Source organism: Pan paniscus, chromosome 15 (genome assembly GCF_029289425.2).
Source record: "Pan paniscus chromosome 15, NHGRI_mPanPan1-v2.0_pri, whole genome shotgun sequence".
Taxonomy (NCBI): domain Eukaryota; kingdom Metazoa; phylum Chordata; class Mammalia; order Primates; family Hominidae; genus Pan; species Pan paniscus.
In genome coordinates, this window is record NC_073264.2 from 75,792,873 (window position 1) to 75,820,276 (window position 27,404).

At 41.3% G+C, this 27,404-nt stretch overlaps 2 protein-coding genes across 13 annotated transcripts in view; one reads left to right on the top strand and one right to left on the bottom strand.

Annotated features, from left to right (window-relative positions):
* Window positions 1-2,999, bottom strand: part of AREL1 (apoptosis resistant E3 ubiquitin protein ligase 1) — a 51,738-nt gene extending 48,739 nt beyond the window's left edge. For 6 of the 12 annotated variants that reach the window (XM_008977906.4, XM_008977907.4, XM_003824168.6 and 3 more), the window contains exon 1: window positions 2,838-2,976. The gene's annotated coding sequence lies outside the window, so the exon portion shown is untranslated. Of the gene's footprint in view, window positions 1-2,837 lie in introns of all 12 variants that reach the window. The other 6 variants (XM_008977908.6, XM_055097862.2, XM_063596329.1 and 3 more) reach the window with 5 other exon arrangements.
* FCF1 (FCF1 rRNA-processing protein) lies at window positions 3,000-26,615 on the top strand. The gene is made up of 8 exons (XM_008977909.5): window positions 3,000-3,105; window positions 3,390-3,457; window positions 4,774-4,845; window positions 5,853-6,001; window positions 13,137-13,209; window positions 22,607-22,694; window positions 23,970-24,064; window positions 24,773-26,615. The coding sequence occupies exons 1-8, from the start codon at window positions 3,103-3,105 to the stop codon at window positions 24,819-24,821; spliced, it is 597 nt and encodes a 198-aa protein (XP_008976157.1). The 5' UTR covers window positions 3,000-3,102; the 3' UTR covers window positions 24,822-26,615.
* Window positions 26,616-27,404: the final 789 nt, after the last annotated feature.

Here is a 27,404-nt window from a genome sequence, read left to right on the forward strand (position 1 = left end):
TGTGCCCAAAAGCAATTACTTTCTGCTCCCATCCATCACAAATCAACACTACCTCCCAGCTTCCCATCCCCCACTTTCCATCCCCATCAAAGAATGCTGTAGAGTATCTGACCACTTTCATTTCACGCTATAAGAACCTCAGATTGCAATAAAATTACAATGCAACAAAAACAAATTTTTCTAAGTATGTTCTTATCCCCCATGGTGTTCCTACACTAATTTAGCTCCCTATTAGGTATTAACAATCAAGGAAATCAGAACACTCTCAATAGAGGTTACAATAGAAATTACAAATGGCCTTTTTTTAAGTTGTTGTTGTTCATGGATTCCAAAATTCAAAGTACACATTACCAGAAGAGCGTTTTTCTGTCAGTGCCTAAATTTAAATGCAAATTACTATTTAATGATATGCAATTTTCCCTCTGAACCTATATATAATACTAATGAGTCAAATGTTTAAGAAGAATAACTGACCATGTTATTTTAGCTTTTAGACAATAAAAAGCTTATTGTCTAATCACCAAGAGATACATCAAAAAACTGGTTGCTATTAGCTCTACACATGAATGACAGCTTGACAGAGACAAGCTGCTCCAGAAAGATTAGGAACTTCTAGTGACCACAAATGGGGTAAAGCAGGAGGCACGTACAGTATCTGTAGCTACCATTTCTACATCAAAAATTCAGTGCCCACAGATATGTAAACTATTAAGCCATCTAAATGAATGTGTGCCTGAAAGAGAAAGGAAAAGCAGAAAAAGTTTACACTCAAATCAACAGAAGAAATCACCCTGCGATTGAGCATCCCAGGACCTGAAAACTTAATGTTTTGAGGTTTATGAACACGTTCAAGTTCCAGTGCAACTATGTTAAAATAAAATTGGGCTGGTGTCAGGCACGGTGGCTCACGCCTGTAATCCCAGCACTTTGGGAGGCCAAGGTGGGCGGATCACCTGAGGTCGGGAGTTCAAGACCAGCCTGACCAACATGGAGAAACCCCGTCTCTACTAAAAATATAAAATCAGCCAGGCGTGTTTGCACACGCCTGTAATCCCAGCTACTCAGGAGGCTGAGGCAGGAGAATCGCTTAAACCTGGGAGGTGGAGGTTGCAGTGAGCCGAGATCGCGCCATTGCACTCCAGCCTGGGTAACAAGAGCGAAACTAACTCCGTCTCAAAAAAAAAAAAAAAATTGGGGCTTGGCACAGTGGCTCACGTCTGTAATCCCAGAACTTTGGGAGGCTGAGGTGGGCAGATCACCTGAGGTCAGGAGTTTGAGACCAGCCTTGCCAACATGGGGAAACCCATCTCTATTAAAAATACAAAAATTAGCAAGGTATGGTGGCACACACATGCCTGCAGTCCCAGCTACTCGGGAGGCTGAGGCAGGAGAATTGCTTGAACCTGGGAGGGGGAGGTTGCTGTGAGCCAAGATTGCGCCACTGCACTCCAACCTGGGCAGCAGAGGGAGGCTCTGTCTCAAAAATAAAATAAAATAAAATAAAATAAAATAGGCATAAAATTCCAACCCTGCCACACATCCTCAAGTTGGAAGACACACAATGGTAACAACAGAAAACACTCTGAGTAGTCTGGTTTACACTCTTCTAGGGACCTCGCATGTTAACTATGAATAAACATAAGTCCTGATAACATCCCAGTAAAAGAGTGCTATTATGATTATCTCCATTTTACAGATAAACTGAGATGCAGATAGATTAACTCGCCCAATGTCATGGCGAGTTATAAGGCAGAGCAAGGATTTTAACCCCATCAGTCAGACTCCAAAGTTCGTGTTAAACAATAAACGTGTTTTCATCATAAGGGTTATACAATGGTCACCTTCTTTTTTAAACCTGATAACATTTTTTACTTCCAATTCTAGGATAGCATCATGCAATAAGAAAAGTATGACAGAGGTACCCATTCCGTTCCCAGCTTGATCAGTAGCTGGAGAATGGAAGACAAAGTGCAAAAAAAAAAAAAAGAAAGAAAGAAAAAGAAAAAAAGAAATACAAGTACAGACTTTGGAATCACGAGACTCAAACAGACCCCTGAACAAAGTCTGGGGCTCAGTTTCCCCATATGTAAAATAAGAGTATTTATGTTATTGAGAAGGTCAAAGAAGGTAACATGAATAAAGTGACAAGTACAGTATATAGGATGGGGGTTTTCATCTAAAGTTTACAGACACCCAGAGGGTCCACGGATGGGCTTCAGAGTCCACCAATCTCATAAAGTGTATTACAAACTGTATGTGTGCCCACTTTTTAAAGAATTGTTCCTGGCTTTCCACAAACTTTCAAGAAATAAGTTATCTCCAAAAAGTTAAGAACCACTGGAATACATAGCAGGTACTCAAAGAAAAAAGCTACCTTTCGCTCCTTGTTCTCACAAATTCTCCCTTTTTACTTAAAGATGACACACCAAGGCTTCACAATAAATGTGCATTGTATCTCACCATTTTCTTGGCTTGGGTAAGTAGTAACATATGCAAGCTTATGCCCCAATTCTCTAGCGATAGTCTAGGCCCTCAAACACCGCTTCATTTCTCTCTTCACCGAGAGGAGTACACGGTATATACTCGAGAACAATCATCCACCTAGCTGCACAAAGCACCGTATCGGCTAGGAAAACCAAATAGGAACCACAGCCTCAGGGCTGGACCATAGACACCGGATACCCCAACGCTACAGGGTGAGGAGAATGTGTTCCCCCAAACTACTGGGCAAACCAGGAGTCTGAACCCCCCTACCCTTGTCCTCCCTCTCTCTCTCTCTGGAACTCTGGTAAAGGCAGGTCTTCTGGGCTCTGCCTAAGGCTGGAGAGAAACGTTACCCGAGCCGGGGGTTGCAGCGCGACGAAGTTCCACCTCCGCTGTCCTGGGAAGGGGCGGCAGCACTCAGCAGAAGACGGGCTCCCCACTCTCCCACCAAGAGACCCCAGAGTTGGTCTCCACCCGGCCTGGGAACCGGCTCGGGGGATTGCCGTTTCCCCAAGGAGTTTCCGCTTCCGGGCTATCCTTTGCCGGAAGCAGTATGTGAATGACGTAGAAGTATTGCGCCGTTGGTGATTACGGAAGAACCAGGAGTTTGGCGTGACCATGGTGAGAGAAGAGGGTCCAAGAAGGGACGTTATCAGGCCACTTTTTGGGTGGAGAAGGAAGTAGTCAGACCGTGGCCAAATTTCCTTCACATTATCCTAGCATATTTTCATTCTGGTCTTAGCTCTTAAACTTCTCCAAGCGGTGACTGTTATGCTTTACAGAGTGGGGAAGAGGGTCTGGGTTATTTGAGGCAAGAAGGGAAGGCAATGGACAAGAGAAAAGAAGAGACTTTAAAAGATGCCGTGTGTTTCCAACTTTTTTAATTCTAAAATTTCTGTTTCAAGGGGAAGCAAAAGAAAACAAGGAAGTATGCGACCATGAAGCGAATGCTTAGTCTCAGAGATCAGAGGCTGTGAGTGTCTGGAATCAACTGCCCAGGGATATTCTAATAATAGTCTAGAGAGGATAAGTAGTAAAAATGTTTGTTGTTATTATTTTGTTTTTTGCTTATTATTGTGTCTTAGATTTATATAGCATGAGATAGCCAGTGTTTAACAGTAATTTAGCTGCTGAGCGATCACACTGGGAAAGGCGATGGGAATTAAACATTTCTTAAGTGTTCACTTTTTCTACCGTTATATGCTTTGTCTGCCATATCGCATTTAAACCTCATGTCAGTTCGGTGAAGTCCGTATAGTTCTCTTTATGTTTTTACCATTACACTACTACATTCCCCTGGGGTGGGGCGAGGGGAGTGTTTCTTGTTGAAAGATGGCAAGGTTAGAGACCTTGTTTGTCTGGCGTTTCCAGTGCCTGGTACTCAAATATTTTTGTCAGAGAAAATGGGAAAACTCCAAGATATCTCCATTTTATAAGTCTTACTAATATAAGAATCCAAATCACTGTGGAAGAAGAAAGTGAAGTGAAATTCCCTAGTATGAAGAGGATCAAAGCGGTGTCCCTGCTTAAGTGTAGAATAAGCATAGCTATTAAATAAAGACTGATCTTCACTGAGTTTAAGAGTCTCAGAAAGCCGGGCGCAGTGGCTCACGCCTGTAATCCCAGCACTTTGGGAGGCTGAGGCGGGTGGATCACCTGAGGTGAGGAGTTCAAAACCAGCCTGGCCAACACGGTGAAACCCTGTCTCCACTAAAAATACAAAAAAGACTCTCAGAATAAGAGAATAGTCGTTAAAACCTTCAGAATTATTATTCTCAGCCTTTAGTGTGATGTATTGTGTAATTTTTAGGAATGACACTCCATTAATAATAATTTCTTTCTAGTTAAGGGTTAAGTTCTGTATATGCGTTTTTACATTTTAGCCCTTTATAAGAAGCATATGGGGTAATACTTTTCCCCCAAAAGTTAAAGCATCTGAATCTTCAGAAGATAACTGTCACCCTTTTACCCATTGCTTGGAAGTGGGTTGTGATCCTTGATGTGAGAGATTCTGACTAAAAAATAAATATAGTATAATCAGCTTTTATTTACTCATTAACAATTCTTATGCATTATTGGCATTACTGGTTAATTCTGATACTTCCAGGTACTGTGCTTTGCACTAGAGTTATTTGCTCAGAAAGAGTATGCTGATATTAACATGAGGATATCACAAAGTAGGATTTCTTCAGTAGACCAAAAAAAAAAAAATGGAACTTTAGATTTTTGAGATTTTAATTGCTGTGGTTTTTCTTCTCCCTTGGATTTAATTTACCTTTTTCTTCCTAGTAAAGAAAAGGATAGATTAAAACCTAAAAAGAAAGAAAAGAAGGATCCCAGCGCATTAAAGGAAAGAGAAGTGTGAGTAATCAAACGTTTGAAGTTTTCCTTTAAAACCATAGACCTCTTAGAAATCCAGGCTTTCCCTGAGCTGGTTTGCTAACTTATTTGTTAGTAAGTCCAGCACAACTATGTAGATGAAAGTCATATCGATGAGCATATATCAATTCTAGTGGTTTGAAGGTTTTGGGATTTTATGGAGCAGTAAAATTTCCCCTAAAATCCTGGAGATATTATCTAGGATTATTAACTTTTTCTTTGCCAGGGATCTTTTAAGAGACATAAGTGCCATTGTTTAACACACCAGCAGTTCATAAAAGAGAGACTGTATCACCAAAAAATATTTAAAATATATTTTCAGAATAAAGATATTTATATAAAGATATGACCTTTATATAAAGATATAAAGGTATTTCATTCCTTTTAAGTAAGTACATTTAACTTTATGAAAACTTTACCACATTTTCCTTATTTTTCTAATTTTTCCCTGGATTGGTAATGGACATATCATCACAGGTAGATACTGATCCATGGCCTAGCATTTGGAATCACTGTCATATTCAACCCAGACAACTTGGGCTAGATGTGATACAGGTCCTGCTGTAGTATATAATCCTAACACTAGACAAACTGTTCTCTATCACATTCCATAACAGCAGTTTTAGAATCCTTTAAGAATGACAAACGTGTTGTTGTATCATTCTAATCACGATAACTATATTCTACCTCCCTGTGCCCATGGCGATTCTACTTTTGCTAGAGAAAGAGCTAGATTGGATAATTGCTTTTTTTGTTTGTTTGTTTTTGATAATTGCTTTTTTAAAGTTGGTGACAAAGGTTGCCAGGGGAGCTGAGATTAAGATAATGATATTACTTTCTTCCTTGCCTTCCTTTTTAGGATTTATTTCCAATGAACATGGACAAAAGAGTTTACAGCAAACAGTCCCAAGCAGACTTCTTTTTTGTTTTTGTTAATACTAGGGTATCAATGTAAATTTTTCTTTGTTCTTGTTTTCTTTTTCCTTCAGTCCCCAACACCCTTCCTGCTTATTTTTCCAATATAATACACAGCTGGGCCCACCTTACCACATCCTCGTTGATACCAACTTTATCAACTTTTCCATAAAAGCCAAACTGGACTTAGTGCAGTCAATGATGGACTGTCTGTATGCCAAGTGTGAGTATCATACTTTTATGTTTCCGTGACATTTGTTCAGAATAATTATATTTATACAAATACATGAAAGGAGGGAGATGGGGTTCTTGTTAACTGAATTGCTGGCCATTTAATTTACAGTGGTCACCATAGCAATGACCATGTTTAATGAATTGAAGTATAATGCAAACTTGACTGGAAAAAATGAAACTTTCACAATTCAGAAAACACTTAGAATGCTTCGAGTATCATTATGGACATCAATTTTGAACACAGGGGAATTTTCTGTTTTAGAATTCTAGATTTTAAAATTCTAGATAAATGAAAAATCTATTTTTCAGTATCTATATTCTTTTATGTTAACAAGGATATGTTCTCCCTTCTGCCCCAGTGTTGAAACACTAAATAAGACATTCTGCCATTTATGATCACAGCCCTAGAAGTTAGATAGATGATGGTCAATTCCTAAGTTTATTCAGTTTGGTATTTATTCGTAGTACAGAGGATCTGAGGTAGTTTATTTACACCTAGGTATGCAATTTACCATTAATAGATTTCCCTTGTGTATTTGTATATCCCCTCCTTTAAATGATCTTCCTTCACTACCATGAATAGGAAAAAGAAAAGTAAGGCCATCTATGAGGCCTATCATAGTAAGATCTGCCCCATTTGTAGCGGGTTTATATTTATATATTTTTCAGTCACCCAGTTAGAGGTATGAATGAAAATTAGACTTAAACTTTGCCATAAATTACTGGAATCAAAGGGAAAAATTTGTACCTCCCTTTTTAAGTTTTAAAGGCTACTATATAATGAACAACAGTTGCAGAGTGATAGAAATGGTAAATGTTGTTTACTGATTTATTAAAATGAGCAAGATGAGAAGATGGGGGTAAGGAATGTGTGAAAGGGGTAAGAAAGCAGATTCTTTAGATGCCTAAAATTAATTAAGAATGGCTGCAGCCGGGCGCAGTGGCTCACGCCTGTAATGCCAGCACTTTGGGAGGCCAAAGCAGGCGGATCATGAGGTCCAGATCGAGACCATCCTGGCCAACAAGGTGAAACCCCATATCTACTAAAAATACAAAAATTAGCTGGGCGTGGTGGCACGTGCCTGTAGTCCCAGCTACTTGGGAGGCTGAGGCAGGAGATTCGCTGGAACCTGGGAGGTGGAGCTTGCAGTGAGCCGAGATTGTGCCACTGCACTCCAGCCTGGTGACAGAGAGAAACTCCATCTAAAAAAAAAAAAAGAATGGCTGCATACATGTATTAGCTGCATATGTTTATTAAGATGTGAAGGTAGCCATCAGATGAGAAAAAAATGGAGCTAATGGAATAAAATAGTCTTCTCTACAGATCAGAATTGATTGGGTGGCAATGGTCAGGGGACCATTTTTTTTTCATATAGGCCTTTCTGTATTACTTTTTAAAGCTATATACATAAACTTTTTAAATAAATCTTTTAGAAATAATCTAAAGTTGAGGTGCTACGAGGCCTCTAAGAATGAGGCTTGGGTGACCCCATATGGGGGAAGACACTAAACTTGGTAGTCTCTTTGTATTTCCCATGGTATTTCTAATTGAGCTGCTTCTCCAGGAATGCTGTGACCTGCTTCTCAATGAAACGGCTAGAGGGTCAAAGCATGGCCCTTTGCTTCCTTGGTGAATTGCCTCCTTGACTCTATACCTCCACCAGTAATATCTAGATAGTGACTGTTAGAGCTTTCAGCAGGATAGCTTTAGTCTTATGGCTTTCTTTAAATATGTATACTTTTTTTTTTGAGACAGAGTCTCGCTTTGTCACCCAGGCTGGAGTGCATTGGCGTGATCTCAGCTCACTGCGACCTCCGCCTCCCAGGTTCAAGCAATTCTTCTGCCTCAGCCACCCCAGTAGCTAGGACATGCCACCATGTCTATCTAATTTTTGTATTTTTAGTAGAGGCGGGTTTCACCATATTGGTCAGGCTGGTCTCAAACTCCTGACCTCAGGTGATCCACCCACCTCCGCCTCCCGAAGTGCTGGGATTGCAGGCGTGAGCCACCGTGCCTGGCCTTGCTTGCCTTTATACTTAAAGGAAGGCCTTTCTCTTCCTCTTACCTTGAAAAGGCCTGTTTGATCTTTACATAGTTCCTGGTCTCTTCTATTTCCACTTTATAGTCCAACAAGGAAGGATAGTTTGCTTCCCATTGGCTTTCTCTTCTGCCTATGAATCCTGAGGCTGTTACTTTCCCTTTCCTTGTAGTGGTTTTCCTGAGCCTGCTTCCCTACTTCAGTTGCAAGCCTTTGCTCACTTCACTGCTACATGGCTCTGAAATTGGTCCTCTTAAAGAACACATTGCCTTGTTTGATGATCTCAGTATTAAAATGTATATATATATTGAGACGAAGTTTCACTCTGTGGCCCGGGCTGGAGTACAGTGGGGTGATCTCTGCTCACTGCAACCTCTGCCTCCCAGGTTCAAGTGATTCTCCTGCCTCAGCCTCCCGAGTAGCTGGGATTATAGGTGCATGCTGCCACTCCCAGCTAATTTTTGTGTAAAGTAGAGACGGGGTTTCTCTATGTTGGCCAGGTTGGTATCGAACTCCTGACCTCAAGCATTCCGCCCACTTCGGCCTCCCAAAGTGCTGGGATTATAGGCATGAGCCACCACGCCTGGCCAGTATTAATATACTTCTAAAAAATTCTAGCATAAAAAAATGGAAGTTGAAGCCTGGGCACATAACGAGACCCCATGTCTACACATAATTTAAAAATTAGCCAGGGGGCCAGGTGCGGTGGTTCACACCTGTAATCCTAGTGCTTTTCAGGAGTTCGAGATCAGCCCGGCCAACATGGTGAAACCCCATCTCTACTAAAAATACAAAAATTAGCCAGGCGCAGCACCATGTGCCTGTAATCCCAGTTACCTGTGAGGCTGAGGGAAGAGAATCACTGGAACCTGGGAGGCAGAGGCTACAGTGAGCCGAGATCGTGCCACTGCACTCCAGCCTGGGTGAGAGAGCGAGACTCTGTCTCAAAAAAAAAAAAAAAAAAGCATGCATCATGGCATGCACCTGTGGTCCTAGCTACAGATGCTCAGGTGGGAGGATCACTTGAGCCTGGGAGGCTGAGGCTACAGTGAATTGTGATTATGCCACTACACTCCAGCCCAGGCAACAGAGCAAGACCCTGTCTTTAAAAAAAAAAAAAAAGAAGAAGAAGAAGAAAAGAAAGTTGGGCTGGGTGAGATCTTCACCCCGTAGTCCCAGCAGTTTGGGAGGCCGAGGTGGGAGGAGTTCTGGGCTTGAGCTCAGGAGTTCAAGACCAGCCTGGGCAACATGGTGTGACCGCGTCTCTACAAAAAAATTTTTTTTTAAATCAAGCTGGGATGGTGGCTCATGCCTGTAATCCCAACGCTTTGGGAGGCCAAGGTGGGTGGATTGCTTGAGCCCAGGAGTTTGAGACCAGCCTGGCCAACATGGCAAAATCCTATCTCTACCAAAAGAAACCACAAAAATTAGCTGAGCATGGTGGAGCATGTCTATGGTCCCAGCTGCTTGGGAGGCTGAGGTGGGAGGATCACTTGAGCCTGGGAGGTCGAGGCTGCACTGAGCTATGTCCATGTCACTGCCCACCAGCCTGGGTGACGGAACAAGAACCTGTCTCAAAAGGGGGAAAAAAAGGAAGTTGCTTATAATGCATTTCCTCAAAGGAGCAATTATAAAAATTCATAAATCTGTGTGAGATGGAGGGTTACTTTTATTTATTAATGAAAATGGCCTGTAATCCCAGCACTTTGGGAGGCCGAAGCATGCGGACTACCTGAGGTCTGGAGTTCAAGACCAGCATGGCCAACATGGCAAAACTCTGTCTCTACTAAAAATCCAAAAAAAATTAGCCAGGCGTGGTGGCAGGTCCCTATAATTCCAGCTACTCGGGAGGCTGATGCAGGAAAATCGCTTGAACCCCAGAGGCGGAAATTGTAGTGAGCCAAGATCGTGCCATTGCAAGAGCGAAACTCCGTCTCAAAAAAATAAAAAAAAATGGATCCTGTATTATTTTTTTCTTTATAAAACAGATTTACTGAAATATAATTGACTCCCTTTACAACTATACAGTTCATCCCTTTAAAGTGTACAGTTCAGTGACTTCTAGTGAATTCACAGAGTTGTGCATCATCCATCACCATAGTCAATTTTAGAACTTCCATTATCCCAGGAAGAAACCTGGAGACCCTTAGCCATCACCCTGCAACCCTCACCATTCTCTCTATTTCTAGGCAACCACTAATCTACTTTCTGTTTCTATAAATTTCCCTGTTCTGGACATTTCATAAAAATAGAATCTTATAATATTTGGTCCTTTTTCATTTAGCGTACTGTTTTCAAGGATCATTTATATTACAGTTTGTATCAGTACTTCATTTCTTTTTATTACTAAGTAATATTCCACTGTATGGATAGATCACATTTTAATCATTTCTACTTGCTTTTTACATTGAACTATATATTTTGAACATTTTTCCATGGCATGTATATATAAATGGGCCTCATTCTTTTATTTTGAGTCAAGGTCTTGCTATGTCATCCAAGCTGGAATGCAGTGGTCTGAGCCAATAGCTTACAGCAGCCTCAACCTCCAGGTCTCAAGTGATCCTGCAGCCACAGCCTCCCAAGTAGCTGAGACTACTGGAAAGAGCCACCATGCCTGGCTATTTTATTTATTTATGTTTTGTAGAAACAAGGTATCAATCATGTTGCCCAAGTTTTTGGGTTTTTTTTTTTTTGTTTTTTTTTTTTTGAGACAGGGTGTCACTCTGTCACCCAGGCTGGAGTGCAGTGGTGTAATCTCAGCTCACTACAGCCTCTGCCTCCCGGGTTCAAGCAATTCTCATGCCTCAGCCTCCCAGTAGCCGGGATAGCAGGTGTGTTCCACCACACCCACCTAATTTTTTTTTTTTTTTTTTTTTTGAGACAGAGCCTCACTCTGTTACCCGGGTTGGAGTGCAGTGGCGCAATATCGGCTCACTGCAACCTCTGCCTCCAGGCTTCAAGTGATTCTCCTGCCTCAGCCTCCTGAGTATCTGGGACTACAGGCATGTGCCACCACGCCCAGCTAATTTTTTTGTATTTTTAGTAGAGATGGGGTTTCACCATGTTGACCAGACTGGTCTTGAACTCCTGACCTCAGGTGACCTGCCTGCCTTGGCCTCCCAAAGTGCTGAGATTACAGGCATGAGCCACCACACCCAGCCCTAATTTTTATATTTTTAGTAGAGATGGGGTTTTGCCATGTTGGCCAGGAATTCTTTTTTAAAGTTATGTATGGCCGGGCACGGTGGCTCACGCCTATAATCCCAGCATTTTGGGACTTCAAGGCAGGTGGATTGCTTCAGGTCAGGAGTTCGAAACCAGCCTGACCAACATGGTGAAACCCTGTCTTTACTAAAACTACAAAAATTAGCTGGGCGTGGTGGAGGGCGCCTGTAATCCCAGCTACTTGGGAGGCTGAGGCAGGAGAATCACTTGAACCTGGGAGGCAGAGATTACGCCACTGCACTCCAGCCTGGGCAACAAAGTGAGACTTCAAAAAAAAATAAAGAATGAATAAAGTTACATACTATAATTGCTTCTCAGCCTTTTGGCTAAGATCAGGTGTAAAGTTACATACTATTCTATTGTTTAAATACATAATTTTTTAAACCCAATATCTTATTAGGTATTTTGGTTATTTCCAGGTTCTACCCAATTAACAAGTCTATAGTAAATATCCTTATGAATATGTCTCCCTAAGAGTGTATTTCTTTAGGATACATTGTCTGGAAGCTGTATTATGTATCAAGGGATTTGTGTATTTTTAATAGGTATTGCAAATTTGCCCTCAAATAGTTGTACCAATGTATATACCTACAAACTTAGTATGAGAATACTTGTTTCCTCAATATTGGGTATTTTCTTTTTTTTTTTTTTTTTTTTTGAGATGGAGTTTCACTCTTGTCACTCAGGCTAGAGTGCAATGGCACGATCTTGGCTCATTGCAACCTCCATCTGCTGGGTTGAACTGATCCTCCTGCCTCAGCCTCCCAAGTAACTGGGATTACAGGTGCCCAACACCATGCCCAGCTATTTTTTTTATTTTTAGTAGAGACGGGTTTCACCATGTTGGCCAGGCTGGTCTCGAACTCCTGACCTCAGGTGATCCGCCTGCCTCAGCCTCCCAAAGTGCTGGGATTATAGGCGTGAGCCACTACGCCCGGCCAATATTGGATATTTTCATCTGTTTAATCTTTGCCACTCTTCTAGGTGCCACTCTTCCCAGTCTTTGGCCCAATAGACTCCGTTCAAATGTTGGCTTTACCATTTGCTATCTATTTAGTTAACTTCTTTGTGTCTCAGGTTCCTCACCTATAAAATAGGGATGATGATTTTTTTTTAACTATTATATGGCTTTCTGTTTGATAGTTGTCAAACAGAAGTTTTTAAAATTTTTATGTGATCAGATTTACATTATCTGGCTAATTTCATGGTTTCTTGTGGTTCACATTTAAATTTTATTTCATCTGAGCCAGGCACAGTGGCTCACACCTGTAATCCCAGCACTTTGGGAGCCCAAGGCAGGAGGAATGATTGATCCCAGGAGTTCAAGACAGCCTGGGCAACATGGCAAAGCCCCATCTCTACAAAAAAAAAGGTTTTTTTTTAATTAGCTGGGCATAGTGGTGCGTACCTGTGGTCCTCGCTACTCGGGAGGCTGAGGTGGGAGGAACATTAGAACCCAGGAGGATCACTAGAACCCAGGAGGTTGAGGCTGCAGTGAGTTGAGATCGTGCCACTGCACTCCAGCCTGGGCAACAGAGCAAGACTCTGTCTCAAAAAAATAATAAAAATAAATATGTTTTTTTCCCATCAGGAACTTACATTAATATAAAAATAATGACAGAGTTCAGCTTCGTTTTTTTTCCCCAGATATAACAGGGAATCTGCAGTTTGGGGTTGGGACAATCTTAGTTTCTTAGGGTTTTCTTCTACTCTAGTTCTTCTTGTATATTTCAGTGTGCTAATTCTGCTGTCATTGCAAAAGTGTCCTGGGTCTTTTTAAAACTCTGAGCAGGGATATAATTCAGAGATAATTTCGTTACAAGTTCTGTTCTTAATGTGAATTTTTTTCCCTGGCAGGTATCCCATGTATAACCGATTGTGTGATGGCTGAAATTGAGAAATTGGGGCAGAAGTATCGAGTGGCTCTAAGGTAGGAAGGAGGTAAACTAGATCTGTTCTAGATTGGTATACTGAAGATTCATCTGTTTGTTGTTCAAAGATTTCTTGGCCAGTTAGTTGTGAAAATCATACAAAACTATTTATCATTTTTGGGGGGGTTGTTTTGGTCTTTCTCTCACACAAAAATCAGTTCCAGTTAGAGTGTCTAAACTTTTAATAGAAAATACAGAGAATATCTTGGCCGGGCTCGGTGGCCTGTAATCCCAGCACTTTGGGAGGCCGAGGCAGGCAGATCACCTGAGGTCAGGAGTCCGAGACCAGCCTGACCAACATGGAGAAACCCTATCTCTTCTAAAAATACAAAATTAGCCGGCTGTGGTGGCAGGTGCCTGTAATCCCAGCTACTTGGGAGGCTGAAGCAGGAGAATCGCTTGAACCCGGGAGGCGGAGGTTGCAGTGAGCCTACATCACGCCATTGCACTCCAGCCTGGGCAACAAGAGCAAAACTCTGTCTCAAAAAAAAAAAAAGAGAAAATACAGAGAATATCTTAATGAAATTGAATATTTGTGTATAGCAAAAGATATTAACAAAGTAAACAGACATACATAATCAACAAAGGGCTTATTTTCAAAATGCATAAAGAACTTCACATCCGTAAGAAAAACATAATTCTTAAATTCACAGTGAGTTGTCATTTAGTGCCCATTAGATTGGCAAAAATTTTTTAATGAGCTTGACAATGCCAAGAATAGTTAAGACCATGAAGCAATGGGAATTCTCATACTGAACTACTAAGGGTATAAATTGGTCATCACTTTGGAGGGCAACTTGACAATATCTGGTAAAATCCAGGTTGTTCATACTCTTACAACACAGTCTTTTAACCTGGAGATCACATTCTACAGGTAATTAAATTGGTTTAAAGGATCACAATGCCTGGTGGGTTTGGGGGGTTTTTTGTGTTTTGTTTTGTTCTGTTTTTGAAGCAAGGTGTTGCTCTGTCACCCAGGCTGGAGTGCAGTGGCACAATCAGGGCTCACTGCAGCCTCGACCTCCTGGGCTTAAGCAGTCCTCCTGCCTCAGCACCCTCAAGTAGCTGGGACTACAGGCATGCAACACCTCACATGGCCAGTTTTTTAAAATTTCAGTAGAGATGAGGTCTCACCATGTTGCCCAGGCTAGTCTTGAACTCCTGGGCTCAAGTGATCCTCCCACCTTGGCCTCTCAAAGTGCTGGGATTATAGGCATGAGCCACCACACCCGACCCCCGAGTATATTTTTTAGTGTAATAGAAGAAACTATAGGCTCGGCACGGTGGCTCATGCCTGTAATCCCAACACCTTGGGAGGCTGAGGCAAGTGGATTGTTTGAGCCTAGGATTTCCAGTCCAGCCTGGGCATCATGGTGAAACCCTGTCTCTACAAAAAGTAAAAAAATTAACCAGGTGTGGTGGCATACACCTGTAGTCTCAGCTATTCGGGAGGCTGAGGTGGGAAGATTGCTTGAGCCCAGGAGGCAGAGGTAGCAGTGAGCTGAGATGGTGCCACTGCACTTTAGCCTGGGTGATAGAGTGAGACTCTGTCTCAAAAAAAAAAAAGAAAGAAATTATAAAATATTAGCATGAATATGTAGAAAAAATTGGGTACTGCTTCACAAAACTTTTTTCGCTGTTATATGTGTGTATATGTATATGTGGTATATGTGTGCATACTGTATGCTAGATAAAATCTATCTTGTGCTATGTGGGTTCTGGTAAAAAAAAAGAAAGAAAGAAAAAGATTGCTATAGAGAAGTTCAGCTACTATTGGAGTCAAGTATTGGCATCTTCTTATGTACGTAATAGCAAAAAATTGCAGACAGTCAAAAGAAATGGCTTTTCTTAAGCCATAAAGGATGGCCAGGCATGGTGGCTCATGCCTGTAATCCCAGAACTTTGGGAGGCCGAGGCAGGCAGATCATTTGAGGTCAGGAGTGATCCTGAACATGGTGAAACCCTGTCTCCACTAAAATATGAAAATTAGCCAGGCATGGTGGCGGGCGCCCATAATCCCAGCTACTCTGGAGGCTGAGGCAGGAGAATCATTTGAGCCCAGGAGGCGGAGGTTTCAGTGAGCTGAGGTCGTGCCACTGTACTCCAGCCTGGGCTACAAAGCAAGACCCTGTCTCAAAAAAAAAACAACAAAAAACTGGGTACAGAAGCTCACGTATAATTCCCAACACTTCGTGAGGCCAAGTGGGGAGGATTGCTGGAGCCCAGGAGTTTGAGACCAGCCTGGCCAACATAATGAGACCCTGGCTCTACAAAACTTTAAAAATTTGCCGGGCGGCCAGCCAGGCGCAGTGGCTCACGCCTGTAATCCCAGCACTTTGGGAAGCCGAGGCGGGCGGATCACGAGGTCAGGAGATCGAGACCATCCTGGCTAACACGGTGAAACCCTGTCTCTACTAAAAATACAAAAAAATTAGCCGAGCGTGGTAGTGGGCGCCTGGTAGTCCCAGCTGCTGGGGAGGCTGAGGCAGGAGAATAGCATGAACCCGGGAGGCGGAGCTTGCAGTGAGCCGAGATCGCGCCACTGCACTCCAGCCTGGGTGACAGAGCGAGACTCCATCTCAAAAAAAAAAAAAGAAAATTAGCCAGGCATGGTGGCTTGTGCCTCTACGGAGTTCAAGGTTGCAGTGAGCTATGATCACACCACTCCACTCCAGCCCCAAAAACAAAGTGAGACCTTGTCTCTTTAAAAAAGAAAGAAAAGAATAGATAAGCTGTGGAATGCTCACGAATAAAATACTATACAAGAGTGAAGATGAGTGAACTAGAGTTATGCGCCAATGTGGATAAATCTCAAAAACAATATAAACTATAAAAAAAAACAACAGCAGTCAGGCACTGTGGCTCACCTGTAATCCCAGCAGTATTGGGAGCCCGAAGCAGGAGGATTCCTTGAGCCCAGGAGTTTGAGACCAGCCTGGGCAACATAGTGAGACCCAATGTCTATGAAACATTTTAAAATTAGCCAGGCATGGTGGCATGTACTTGTATTCCCAGCTACTTGGGAGGCTGAGGTAGGAGGATTGCTTGAGCCAGGGAGGTTCGAGATCATACCACTGCATTCTAGCCTGGGAGACAGCGAGACCCTGTCTCAAAAAAAAGAAAAAGAACAATGCTGAGCACTGTTAACGCACATCTGTAGTTCCAGTTACTTGGGAGGCTGAGGCAGAAGGATCACCTGAGCCTAGGAGTTTCAAGCCAGCCTGGACAACAAGACCCCAATCTCTTTTTTTTTTATTTTTTATTATTATACTTTAAGTTTTAGGGTACATGTGCACAATGTGCAGGTTAGTTACATATGTATACATGTGCCATGCTGGTGCGCTGCACCCACTAACTCGTCATCTAGCATTAGGTATATCTCCCAATGCTATCCCTCCCTCCTCCCCCCACCCCACAACAGGCCCCAGAGTGTGATGTTCCCCTTCCTGTGTCCATGTGTTCTCATTGTTCAGTTCCCACCTATGAGTGAGAATATGCGGTGTTTGGTTTTTTGTTCTTGCGATAGTTTACTGAGAATGATGATTTCCAGTTTCATCCATGTCCCTACAAAGGACATGAACTCATCATTTTTTATGGCTGCATAGTATTCCATGGTGTATATGTGCCACATTTTCTTAATCCAGTCTATCATTGTTGGACATTTGGGTTGGTTCCAAGTCTTTGCTATTGTGAATAATGCCACAATAAACATACATGTGCATGTGCCTTTATAGCAGCATGATTTATAGTCCTTTGGGTATATACCCAGTAATGGGATGGCTGGGTCAAATGGGATTTCTAGTTCTAGATCCCTGAGGAATCGCCACACTGACTTCCACAATGGTTGAACTAGTTTACAGTCCCGCCAACAGTGTAAAAGTGTTCCTATTTCTCCACATCCTCTCCAGCACCTGTTGTTTCCTGACTTTTTAATGATTGCCATTCTAACTGGTGTGAGATGGTATCTCATTGTGGTTTTGATTTGCATTTCTCTGATGGCCAGTGATGGTGAGCATTTTTTCATGTGTTTTTTGGCTGCATAAATGTCTTCTTTTGAGTAGTGTCTGTTCATGTCCTTCGCCCACTTTTTGATGGGGTTGTTTGTTTTTTTCTTGTAAATTTGAGTTCATTGTAGATTCTGAATATTAGCCCTTTGTCAGATGAGTAGGTTGCGAAAATTTTCTCCCATTTTGTAGGTTGCCTGTTCACTCTGATGGTAGTTTCTTTTGCTGTGCAGAAGCTCTTGAGTTTAATTAGATCCCATTTGTCAATTTTGGCTTTTGTTGCCATTGCTTTTGGTGTTTTAGACATGAAGTCCTTGCCCATGCCTATGTCCTGAATGGTAAAGCCTAGGTTTTCTTCTAGGGTTTTTATGGTTTTAGGTCTAACGTTTAAGTCTTTAATCCATCTTGAATTGATTTTTGTATAAAGTGTAAGGAAGGGATCCAGTTTCAGCTTTCTACATATGGCTAGCCAGTTTTCCCAGCACCATTTATTAAATAGGGAATCCTTTCCCCATTGCTTTTCTCAGGTTTGTCAAAGATCAGATAGTTGTAGATATGCGGCGTTATTTCTGAGGGCTCTGTTCCGTTTCATTGATCTATATCTCTGTTTTGGTACCAGTACCATGCTGTTTTGGTTACTGTAGCCTTGTAGTATAGTTTGAAGTCAGGTAGTGTGATGCCTCCAGCTTTGTTCTTTTGGCTTAGGATTGACTTGGCGATGCGGGCTCTTTTTTGGCTCCATATGAACTTTAAAGTCGTTTTTTCCAATTATGTGAAGAAAGTCATTGGTAGCTTGATGGGGATGGTATTGAATCTATAAATTACCTTGGGCAGTATGGCCATTTTCACGATATTGATTCTTCCTATCCATGAGCATGGAATGTTCTTCCATTTGTTTGTGTCCTCTTTTATTTCGTTGAGCAGTGGTTTGTAATTCTCCTTGAAGAGGTCCTTCACATCCCTTGTAAGTTGGATTCCTAGGTATTTTATTCTCTTTGAAGCAATTGTGAATGGGAGTTCACTCATGATTTGGCTCTCTGTTTGTCTGTTGTTGGTGTATAAGAATGCTTGTGATTTTTGTACATTGATTTTGTATCCTGAGACTTTGCTGAAGTTGCTTATCAGCTTAAGGAGATTTTGGGCTGAGACAATGGGGTTTTCTAGATAAACAATCATGTCGTCTGCAAACGGACAATTTGACTTCCTCTTTTCCTAATTGAATACCCTTTATTTCCTTCTCCTGCCTAATTGCCCTGGCCAGAACTTCCAACACTATGTTGAATAGGAGTGGTGAGAGAGGGCATCCCTGTCTTGTGCCAGTTTTCAAAGGGAATGCTTCCAGTTTTTGCCCATTCAGTATGATATTGGCTGTGGGTTTGTCATAGATAGCTCTTATTATTTTGAAATACGTCCCATCAATACCTAATTTATTGAGAGTTTTTAGCATGAAGCGTTGTTGAATTTTGCCAAAGGCCTTTTCTGCATCTATTGAGATAATCATGTGGTTTTTGTCTTTGGTTCTGTTTATATGCTGGATTACATTTATTGATTTGCATATATTGAACCAGCCTTGCATCCCAGGGATGAAGCCCACTTGATCATGGTGGATAAGCTTTTTGATGTGCTGCTGGATTTGATTTGCCAGTATTTTATTGAGTATTTTTGCATCAATGTTCATCAAGGATATTGGTCTAAAATTCTCTTTTTTTCGTTGTGTCTCTGCCCGGCTTTGGTATCAGGATGATGCTGGCCTCATAAAATGAGTTAGGGAGGATTCCCTCTTTTTCTGTTGATTGGAATAGTTTCAGAAGGAATGGTACCAGTTCCTCCTTGTACCTGTGGTAGAATTCGGCTGTGAATCCATCTGGTCCTGGACTCTTTTTGGTTGGTCAGCTATTGATTATTGCCACAATTTCAGCTCCTGTTATTGGTCTATTCAGAGATTCAACTTCTTCCTGGTTTAGTCTTGGGAGAGTGTATGTGTCGAGGAATTTATCCATTTCTTCTAGATTTTCTAGTTTATTTGCATAGAGGTGTTTGTAGTATTCTCTGATGATAGTTTGTATTTCTGTGGGATCGGTGGTGATATCCCCTTTATCATTTTTTATTGCGTCTATTTGATTCTTCTCTCTTTTTTTCTTTATTAGTCTTGCTAGCGGTTTATCAGTTTTGTTGATCGTTTCAAAAAACCAGCTCCTGGATTCATTAATTTTTTGAAGGGTTTTTTGTGTCTCTATTTCCTTCAGTCCTGCTCTGATTTTAGTTATTTCTTGACTTCTGCTAGCTTTTGAATGCGTTTGCTCTTGTTTTTCTAGTTCTTTTAATTGTGATGTTAGGGTATCAATTTTCTATCTTTCCTGCTTTCTCTTGTGGGCATTTAGTGCTATAAATTTCCCTCCACACACTGCTTTGAATGCGTCCCAGAGATTCTGGTATGTTGTGTCTTTGTTCTCGTTGGTTTCAAAGAACATCTTTATTTCTGCCTTCATTTCGTTATGTACCCAGTAGTCATTCAGGAGCAGGTTGTTCAGTTTCCATGTAGTTGTGCGGTTTTGAGTGAGATTGTTAATCCTGAGTTCTAGTTTGATTGCACTGTGGTCTGAGAGACAGTTTGTTATAATTTCTGTTCTTTTATATTTGCTGAGGAGAGCTTTACTTCCAAGTACGTGGTCAATTTTGGAATAGGTGTGGTGTGGTGCTGAAAAAAATGTATATTCTGTTGATTTGGGGTGGAGAGTTCTGTAGATGTCTATGAAAAAGCAAGAACATATGTGGAGTATACCATTTATCTAAAGTCTAAAAACATGCAAACCAATACTGCATTGTTTATAGATATGTGTATATGCTTTTTTTTTTTTTTTTTTTTTTTTTTAAAGACAGATTCTCACTCTGTTGCCCAGGCTGGAGTGCAGTGATGCTATCACAGCTCACTGCAGCCTTGACCTCTCCGGCTCAAGTGATCCTCCTGCTTCGGCCTCCCAAGTAGCTGGGACTACAGGTGCATACCACTATGCATGTCTGATTATTTTTTTTCTTTTGCATGGCTAATTTTAAAAAAAAATTTTTTTGGTAGAGACTGGGCATGGTGGTTCACGTCTGTAATCCTGGCACTTAGGAAGGCTGTGGCGGGCGGATCACCTGAGGCTAGGAGTTCAAGACCAGTCTGACCAATGTGGTGAAACCTCATCTCTGCTAAAAATACAAAAATTAGCTGGGGGTGGTGGCAGGCACCTATAATCCCAGCTACTAGGGATGCTGAGGCAGGAGAATTGCTTGAGGCTGGGAGGCAGAGGCTGCAATGAGCCAAGATCATGCCACTGCGTCCAGCCTAGGCAACAGAGCAAGACTCCATCTCAAAAAGGCTGGGTGCAGTGGCTAATGCCTGTAATCCTAGCACTTTGGGAGGCTGAGGTAGGCAGATCATCTGAGGTCGGGAGTTCTAGACCAGCCTGGCTAACATGGTGAAACCCCGTCTCTACTAAAAATACAAAATTAGCTGGGCATGGTGGCGCATGCCTGTAATCCCAGCTACTCAGGAGGCTGAAGCAGGAGAATCGCTTGAACCCGGGAGCAGAGGTTGCAGGGAGCTGGGATTGTGCCAATGCACTCCAGTCTGGGTGACAGAATGAGACCCCATCTCCAAAAAAAAAAAAAAAAAATTTAGTAGAGATAGGGTCTCACTATGTTGCCCAGCTGGTCTCAAACTCCTGGCCTCAAGTGATCTTCCTGCTTTGGCCTCCTAAAGTGCTGGGATTGTAGTCATGATCCTCCACACCCAGCCTGGTAATTTTTAAAACAATAAAAATAAAGAATGAGAGGGGAGAAAATAGAGGCACCAAGTGGAAACACTAAGTTTGGCTGTCAAGAGATGCAGAAATGGAGTGTTAGCTGGAGGGGGGTATAGGTAAAAAGATTTTTTTGTCTTAAGGCAGAGAATATATGACAGCATGTTAGTATGTTTCTAGGAAAGAGCTAGTAGAGAGGAGATAAGTGATTTCAGGAGTAAAGAGATAACTGAAAGAGCATAGTCCTAGACTGTTGCCCACCTAGTTTGTCAGCAACCAGTCCATCCTCCCTCTAGTGTATCCTCCCCAGCACAGCCTGCTTAGTTTTTCCAAGACAGAGCTTTGTTCTTATCACTTTGTCCCCCAGAAATCTTTAATGACTCCTCATTACCTGTGTCATCACACTCGTCAGCCTGGCATTGGAGACTCTTTCTAGCCCCATTTCATTCTTCTGTCCACAAACACTCTGCCCCCAGCCAGAAAGATGTGTTTACTCTTCCCCAAATACCAAGAAACCATTTTACAGTTGGCTGGTGTCCTATTTGGTACCCTCACATTGCTTGGCACATTCTTTAATCTTATTTCACCCCTATGTCATTTTTTTCTAAATATTCCCAACCCACATTGACCTAGCGCTGAACTACTGCAATATGGAGGAGTATTTGTGTTGCACTTGGTACTTATGTGCTGTCTTGTATTTTTCTTCATTTCAGTGACTCATCATCACTGTTAATAGAAAGAGCATGGCTCTCAGAATCACACAGAGTTGGGGTTTTTCTTTTTCAAATATGTATGAAAATAATACATGTTTGAGTGTTTTATGGCAAACAATACAAGCATATACATATAGTAAAAGGTAAAAGTCTGCCTCTACATTCATACTTTGTCCATTCTCATACCCCAAGAGTGACAACTGAGAAAGGTTAATATATTTTTTCAGACCTTTTTCTGTGCAAATGCAAATCTAAATAAAGAGTATTGGAAAGAAGGATTTGTATTTTATTAATTAAATCATATTTTATATATATATATATATATATATATATGCATATGCCCTGCTTTGTTTATTCAACAGTTTAGTGTAGGTCCTTCCACATTGGTACATACAGCTCTACCTCACTTTTTATTAATAGGATAAGGGCACCAAAATGGGTTTAACTTTTACCTTTCTACAGGATATTTTTATTTTCTTCACTTACTATAAACTGTGTTGAGTGATCATCCTTCTGCCTATATTCTTGTTCATTGTGTTTAAGACAACTTCTTAAAAGTGAAATGGTTAGGTTAAAATGGGTTTTGTTTTTGAATCCTGGCTTTTCCCAGCTGTATAGCTTTGAATGAAGTAATTTAATCTCTCTAAGCCTACTTCCTCATCTGTGGAATAGATATATAATAACTCAAAGTTTTGTAATGATTAAATGACCCAAAGCACACCAGCTGTCAGCCGTCATTCCCTGCCCCGTGAATTGTCTTTCCAGTTAGAGGATAAAGTTCAGGAGGAGAACAGTGCCTTAAAATCTCTGCATAGATCATGTTACTTTTATTGCATTAATTAAGACTCAGAAAGTTATCCAGTTGATTGAATGTTTTCTTTAATCCACCTACAGGATTGCCAAGGATCCAAGATTTGAACGATTACCATGTACACACAAAGGAACCTATGCAGATGACTGCTTAGTACAGAGAGTAACTCAGGTATTATCAGTTCATAACTGTTTACTTTGTGCTTAAAAAAAAAAAATGTAAACTATTATCTCCTGAATGTTCATGGTCAGTAAAACATCTAGGAATATACATTGTGGTTAAATTAAAAAAAAAAATTGCATAGCATTCCTTCATAAGAAGCATAGGTGTCTTCATTTACTTGAGAAAGTGGATTGAAAATGTACACTCTAACCATAATGGAAAGAGCACAGGCTTGGGGAGGAGACATGGGTTTCATGTCTCAGCACCTGCATTTACTGGCTATGTGATTTGGGACATTTAACTGATTCTTTATCTCACAAATCTCTGTAAAATTATTTTAAGTGAGTTAATGTAGAACCCATTTATTTTTGATGTAGGAATTTTGTTCCTCTTCACGATGCCTAATCCAAAAGTGCTTCTTAGTTATATCTGAGAGTCTCCCAAGATGCTATTTCACACATACCCTAGAATAAGTAGGTTTTTAATTCCTTCATTAAGCACCACAAGGACTTCTGCTACTGAGTGCTTTTATAAGGGCCTCTCTTTGCTGATGATAATCTTCATCTGCTCTGCTGACCACAGAGCCATCCTTTTAGCCACTTCACCCCATGGGGCGGGTTGGCGGTGGGGGGGGGGGGGGGGCAGTATTTCCCACAGCACAGCTGATACCACTCTGCCACTTTTTATAAAACTCAGTAGGAGAGTCAGACGTGACAGATGTGAAGCTTCCTATAAAATAGCTTTCACCTGACAGCTAAATATTACTGCTTTTATAACTGCTAGGCTCTAGTTTCAGGCCCTGAATATCCTACTTAGGCTTCCTGTTTCGGGGATAGCTTACCTCTAACATCAGTAGGCCCAGAGCACACCCAAGCCCCAAGATCTAGGGAAAGGAGGGAGCTATGGCCTCCAAATTAAGGCACTTTTTATCTCCATGGAGTTCCTCGGAGCATTTTCCCAAAACTAAAGAATTGTCTGCCCCAAGTGTGAAAGTCCCTTTCATTTATGAGCAGAAAACAGTTTGCAGCTTGTGAAAAGTTTTCTACCTTCTCCTCCTCAAGATTCTAAATGCTGCATTCAGCCCAGGCAACTTGTTTATTTTATATAACAAGATTAGGAGCTCCTAGATCCTAGTAGGTACTCAACAAATTGTTATAGCCTGCCCTTCGCTACTTACTGTGAAAATGAACGATTCTCAGACTAGTCAGTCGTTGTGCCATTATCCAGTATTCACTAAGCGTGCTCAGTGACCTCAGTGTGAACATCACTCCATGTCTCTTACAGCATAAGTGTTACATTGTGGCCACAGTTGACCGGGACCTTAAAAGAAGAATCCGTAAGATTCCTGGAGTTCCTATCATGTACATTTCTAACCATAGGTGAGAAATTTCCCTTGGAGAAGGGAATAGAAATATATAATTGATATCAATTGAAAATGAGGATAAGTGATAAGGTTATAAAGGATTTGAAAGAAATTATTGTATCAAATGTTTACATAGTTATATTTGAAGAAATGAGACAAAGCAAGAGCAAGAGCAAAAGAGAGAGATAGGATTTAAGGAATGAGGCAAACATTTAAATTGTTAGAGTAAGATTACTGGAAGAAATAGATGTATTGTTTTAAATAAAAGCAGTAATTTAAATCAAGCTAATCTTTTTGGCCAGAAATACCTGTTTTGAAAGATTTTTTTTAATTAACACTTCATCTGAGAAATGGAAAGCTTATTTAAAAAAAAAAGCTGTTATCCTTCTTGGCTATTTTTTGTCAGTCCTCAGACTTATTTTCCAGCTTTTCAGCTTGAGGAGAGCACAATGTGGTGGGAAGTCTGTGGACTAAGAAGTTGGACTTACTGATCTCAGCTCCTCAGTTCCCCTCTTGCTGACTTTGTGACTTTGAAAAAACAATCATATTGTATTATAGTCAGCATTTTGCTGTAAATCATTCATTATGATGTTCCCCTAAATTGTTTCCACTGACAAAAAGGATTCACAGTGGGGGTGAGAGTATTGCAGTCTATAAAGGATGGGTTTTTAGATGGGTTCTCTTCCCATCTTTCTTACCAGTGTTGATTTTTTGTCCTGATCAGATACAACATTGAACGGATGCCAGATGATTATGGAGCCCCTCGATTCTAATTCTTACAAGACACAGTTCCTCTGCCTTTCTTCGACCAACTTTCTCTTGTTGCCAGTTCATTACACGAAATGTAGCGGGATTTTTAAGGAATCAGAGAGACTGATGGAGTTCAGGGAGATATTTATTATTTAGGTGCACCAGCCCAGTCAGATTAACATCCAAAGGACTGAACCCTGAACAAAGAGTTAAGTTACCTTTTAAGCATTTTGTGGGGCCGGGGGGGTTGGGGGGGAATCTGTGCAGGGGGAAGCATATTACAGAAGCAAGAAAGACAGTTATTCAATTAACTGAGACATGCATTATATCATTTCTTACTTTTCAAGGAAAATCATGTTTTACGACTTGAGTTTATCTGTCTAGTTACCTTGCAGCTGCACAGCTAGAGAAACAGGGTATTTACAATGCCTGGGAAAGGAGGAGAGATAAGGCTCACTAGCCACAGAAAAACAGGCAGTTAATTTTTAAAGGACTCAGCTCTTTCTCTTTCTCACGGGGAATTGGATTTTCTTACATGCAACTGAATTTCTGCTTACACATTTTTAAATTTCTTTTAATTGCTTTTCCAATGCAGTAGCATGAATTATTATTCTGTTGACCTATTTGCCTTACTATGAGCTGAGGGTAGTTCAATATGCTCACTCTTTTTTTTTTTTTTTTTTTTTCTTGAGATGAAGTTTTGCTCTGTCACCAGGCTGGAGTGCAGTGGCGTGATCTGGGCTCACTGCAACCCCTGCCTCCCATCCTTCAAGTGATTCTCCTGCCTCAGCCTCCCGAGTAGCTGGGATTACAGGTACACACCACCATGCTCAACTAATTTTTCTTTTTTGGGCGGGGGGGCGGGTATTTTTAGTAGAGACAAATACTTTTGTATTTTTAATACAGAAAAGTATGCCTCAGCCTCCCAAAGTGCTGGAATTACAGGCGTGAGCCACCGTGCCTGGCCTGCTCACTTTCTGATGCTGCTTTTTTGTTGTTTGTTTGTTTATTTGTTTGTTTTGAGACGGAGTCTCGCTCTGTCACCAGGCTGGAGTGCAGTGGCGCGATCTCGGCTCATTGCAACCTCCGCCTCCCAGGTTCAAGCGATTCTCCTGCCCCAGCCTGCGGAGTAGCTGGGACTATAGGTGCGTGCCACCACGTCCAGCCACTGATGCTGTTTTGCCACTGATGCTGTTTTGAAATTGATATTTTGTCTCATAAAAATTAGGCCAGGCATGGTGGCTCATTCCTGTAATCCCAGCACTTTGGGAGGCCAAGGTGGGTGGATCACCTGAGGTCAGGAGTTGGAGATGAGCCTGGACAACATGGCAAAACCCCACCTCTACTAAAAATACAAAAAAAATTAGCTGGGTATGGTGTCACGTGCCTGTAATCCCAGCCACTGGGGAGGCTGAGGCAGGAGAACCTCTTGAACCCAGGAGGTGGAGGTTGCAGTGAGCTGAGATTGCGCCACTGCATTCCAGCCTGGGTGACAGAGTGAGACTGTCTCAAAAAAAAAAAAAAAAATTAATGATGGTCAAAGGGTATAAAATCTCAGACAGGAAGAATATGTTTTATGCTTTTTTTGAGTTCTGTTGTACAGTGTGGTGCCTATACTTAATAATGGGGTATTATACATTTCAAAATTGATCTCATCACAGAAATGTATTTGAAGTATTGCATATGTTAACTAGCTTGATTTAACTATTCCATATTGTATCCACAATTTATGATATCACTTTGTAACCCATACATTTATACAATTACAAATTGTCAATTTACAATAAAAAATTTTTGTTGCATCTTTTTAGAAATCAGATATTCTGATGATTGCTCACATAATTTGGCGGTCATTGTTTTATACTGACTTACTCAATAAACATTTATTAAATGTATACTAGGTGCTTAATAAGAGATGGTCCTGCCCTCAAGACACTCATTATGGTGGGAAAGAAAAACATGTAAATGAATAAATGCCGTAAAATAGCAGTGCTAGGGTAAAAGTTTCAGAGGCATGTCATGGGCACATAAAGGTGGAATGATTTTTTTCTACTGGTTGGGATGGAGAGGGAGGAAAGGCCAGTGGTCATGTGGTTTGAGCTAATCTTAAAAATGAATAGGTGCCTCCCCAGTAAATTAGGAATGGAAGATGAAGCATAGGAAACAGTACACCATAGAAAATCCATTAACCTATGTATAATCCCAGCACTTTGGGAGACTGAGGTGGGCAGATCACTTGAGGTCAGGAGTTTGAAACCAGCCTGGCCAACATCGTGAAACCCCACCTCTACTAAAAATTCCAAAATTAACTGGGCGTGGTGGTGCAAGCCTGTAGTCCCAGCTACTTGGGAGGCTGAGGCAGGAGAATCGCTTGAACCCGGGAGGCGGAGGTTGCAACGAGCCGAGATCGCGCCACTGCACTCCAGCCTGGGCGACAGAGTGAAACTCTGTCTCAAAAACAAACAAACAAAAAACCTATGTATTTGTGGGGATTTGGTATATTATTAAGGTGGTATTTCGTTTCTGTGGGAAAAGGAAATTTCATTAACAGGCCAAATAGTCTGGAGTCATTCTGTTAGTGTTAGAATACTAATTCCACCAGTTAA

Bases quoted from the DNA above. Each gene is read 5' to 3' on its own strand.
- FCF1 (XM_008977909.5), top strand. The intron at 3,458-4,773 runs GTGAGTGTCTGG...TTTTCTTCCTAG, and splicing joins AGTCTCAGAGATCAGAGGCT to TAAAGAAAAGGATAGATTAA. The intron at 13,210-22,606 runs GTAGGAAGGAGG...ATCCACCTACAG, and splicing joins AAGTATCGAGTGGCTCTAAG to GATTGCCAAGGATCCAAGAT.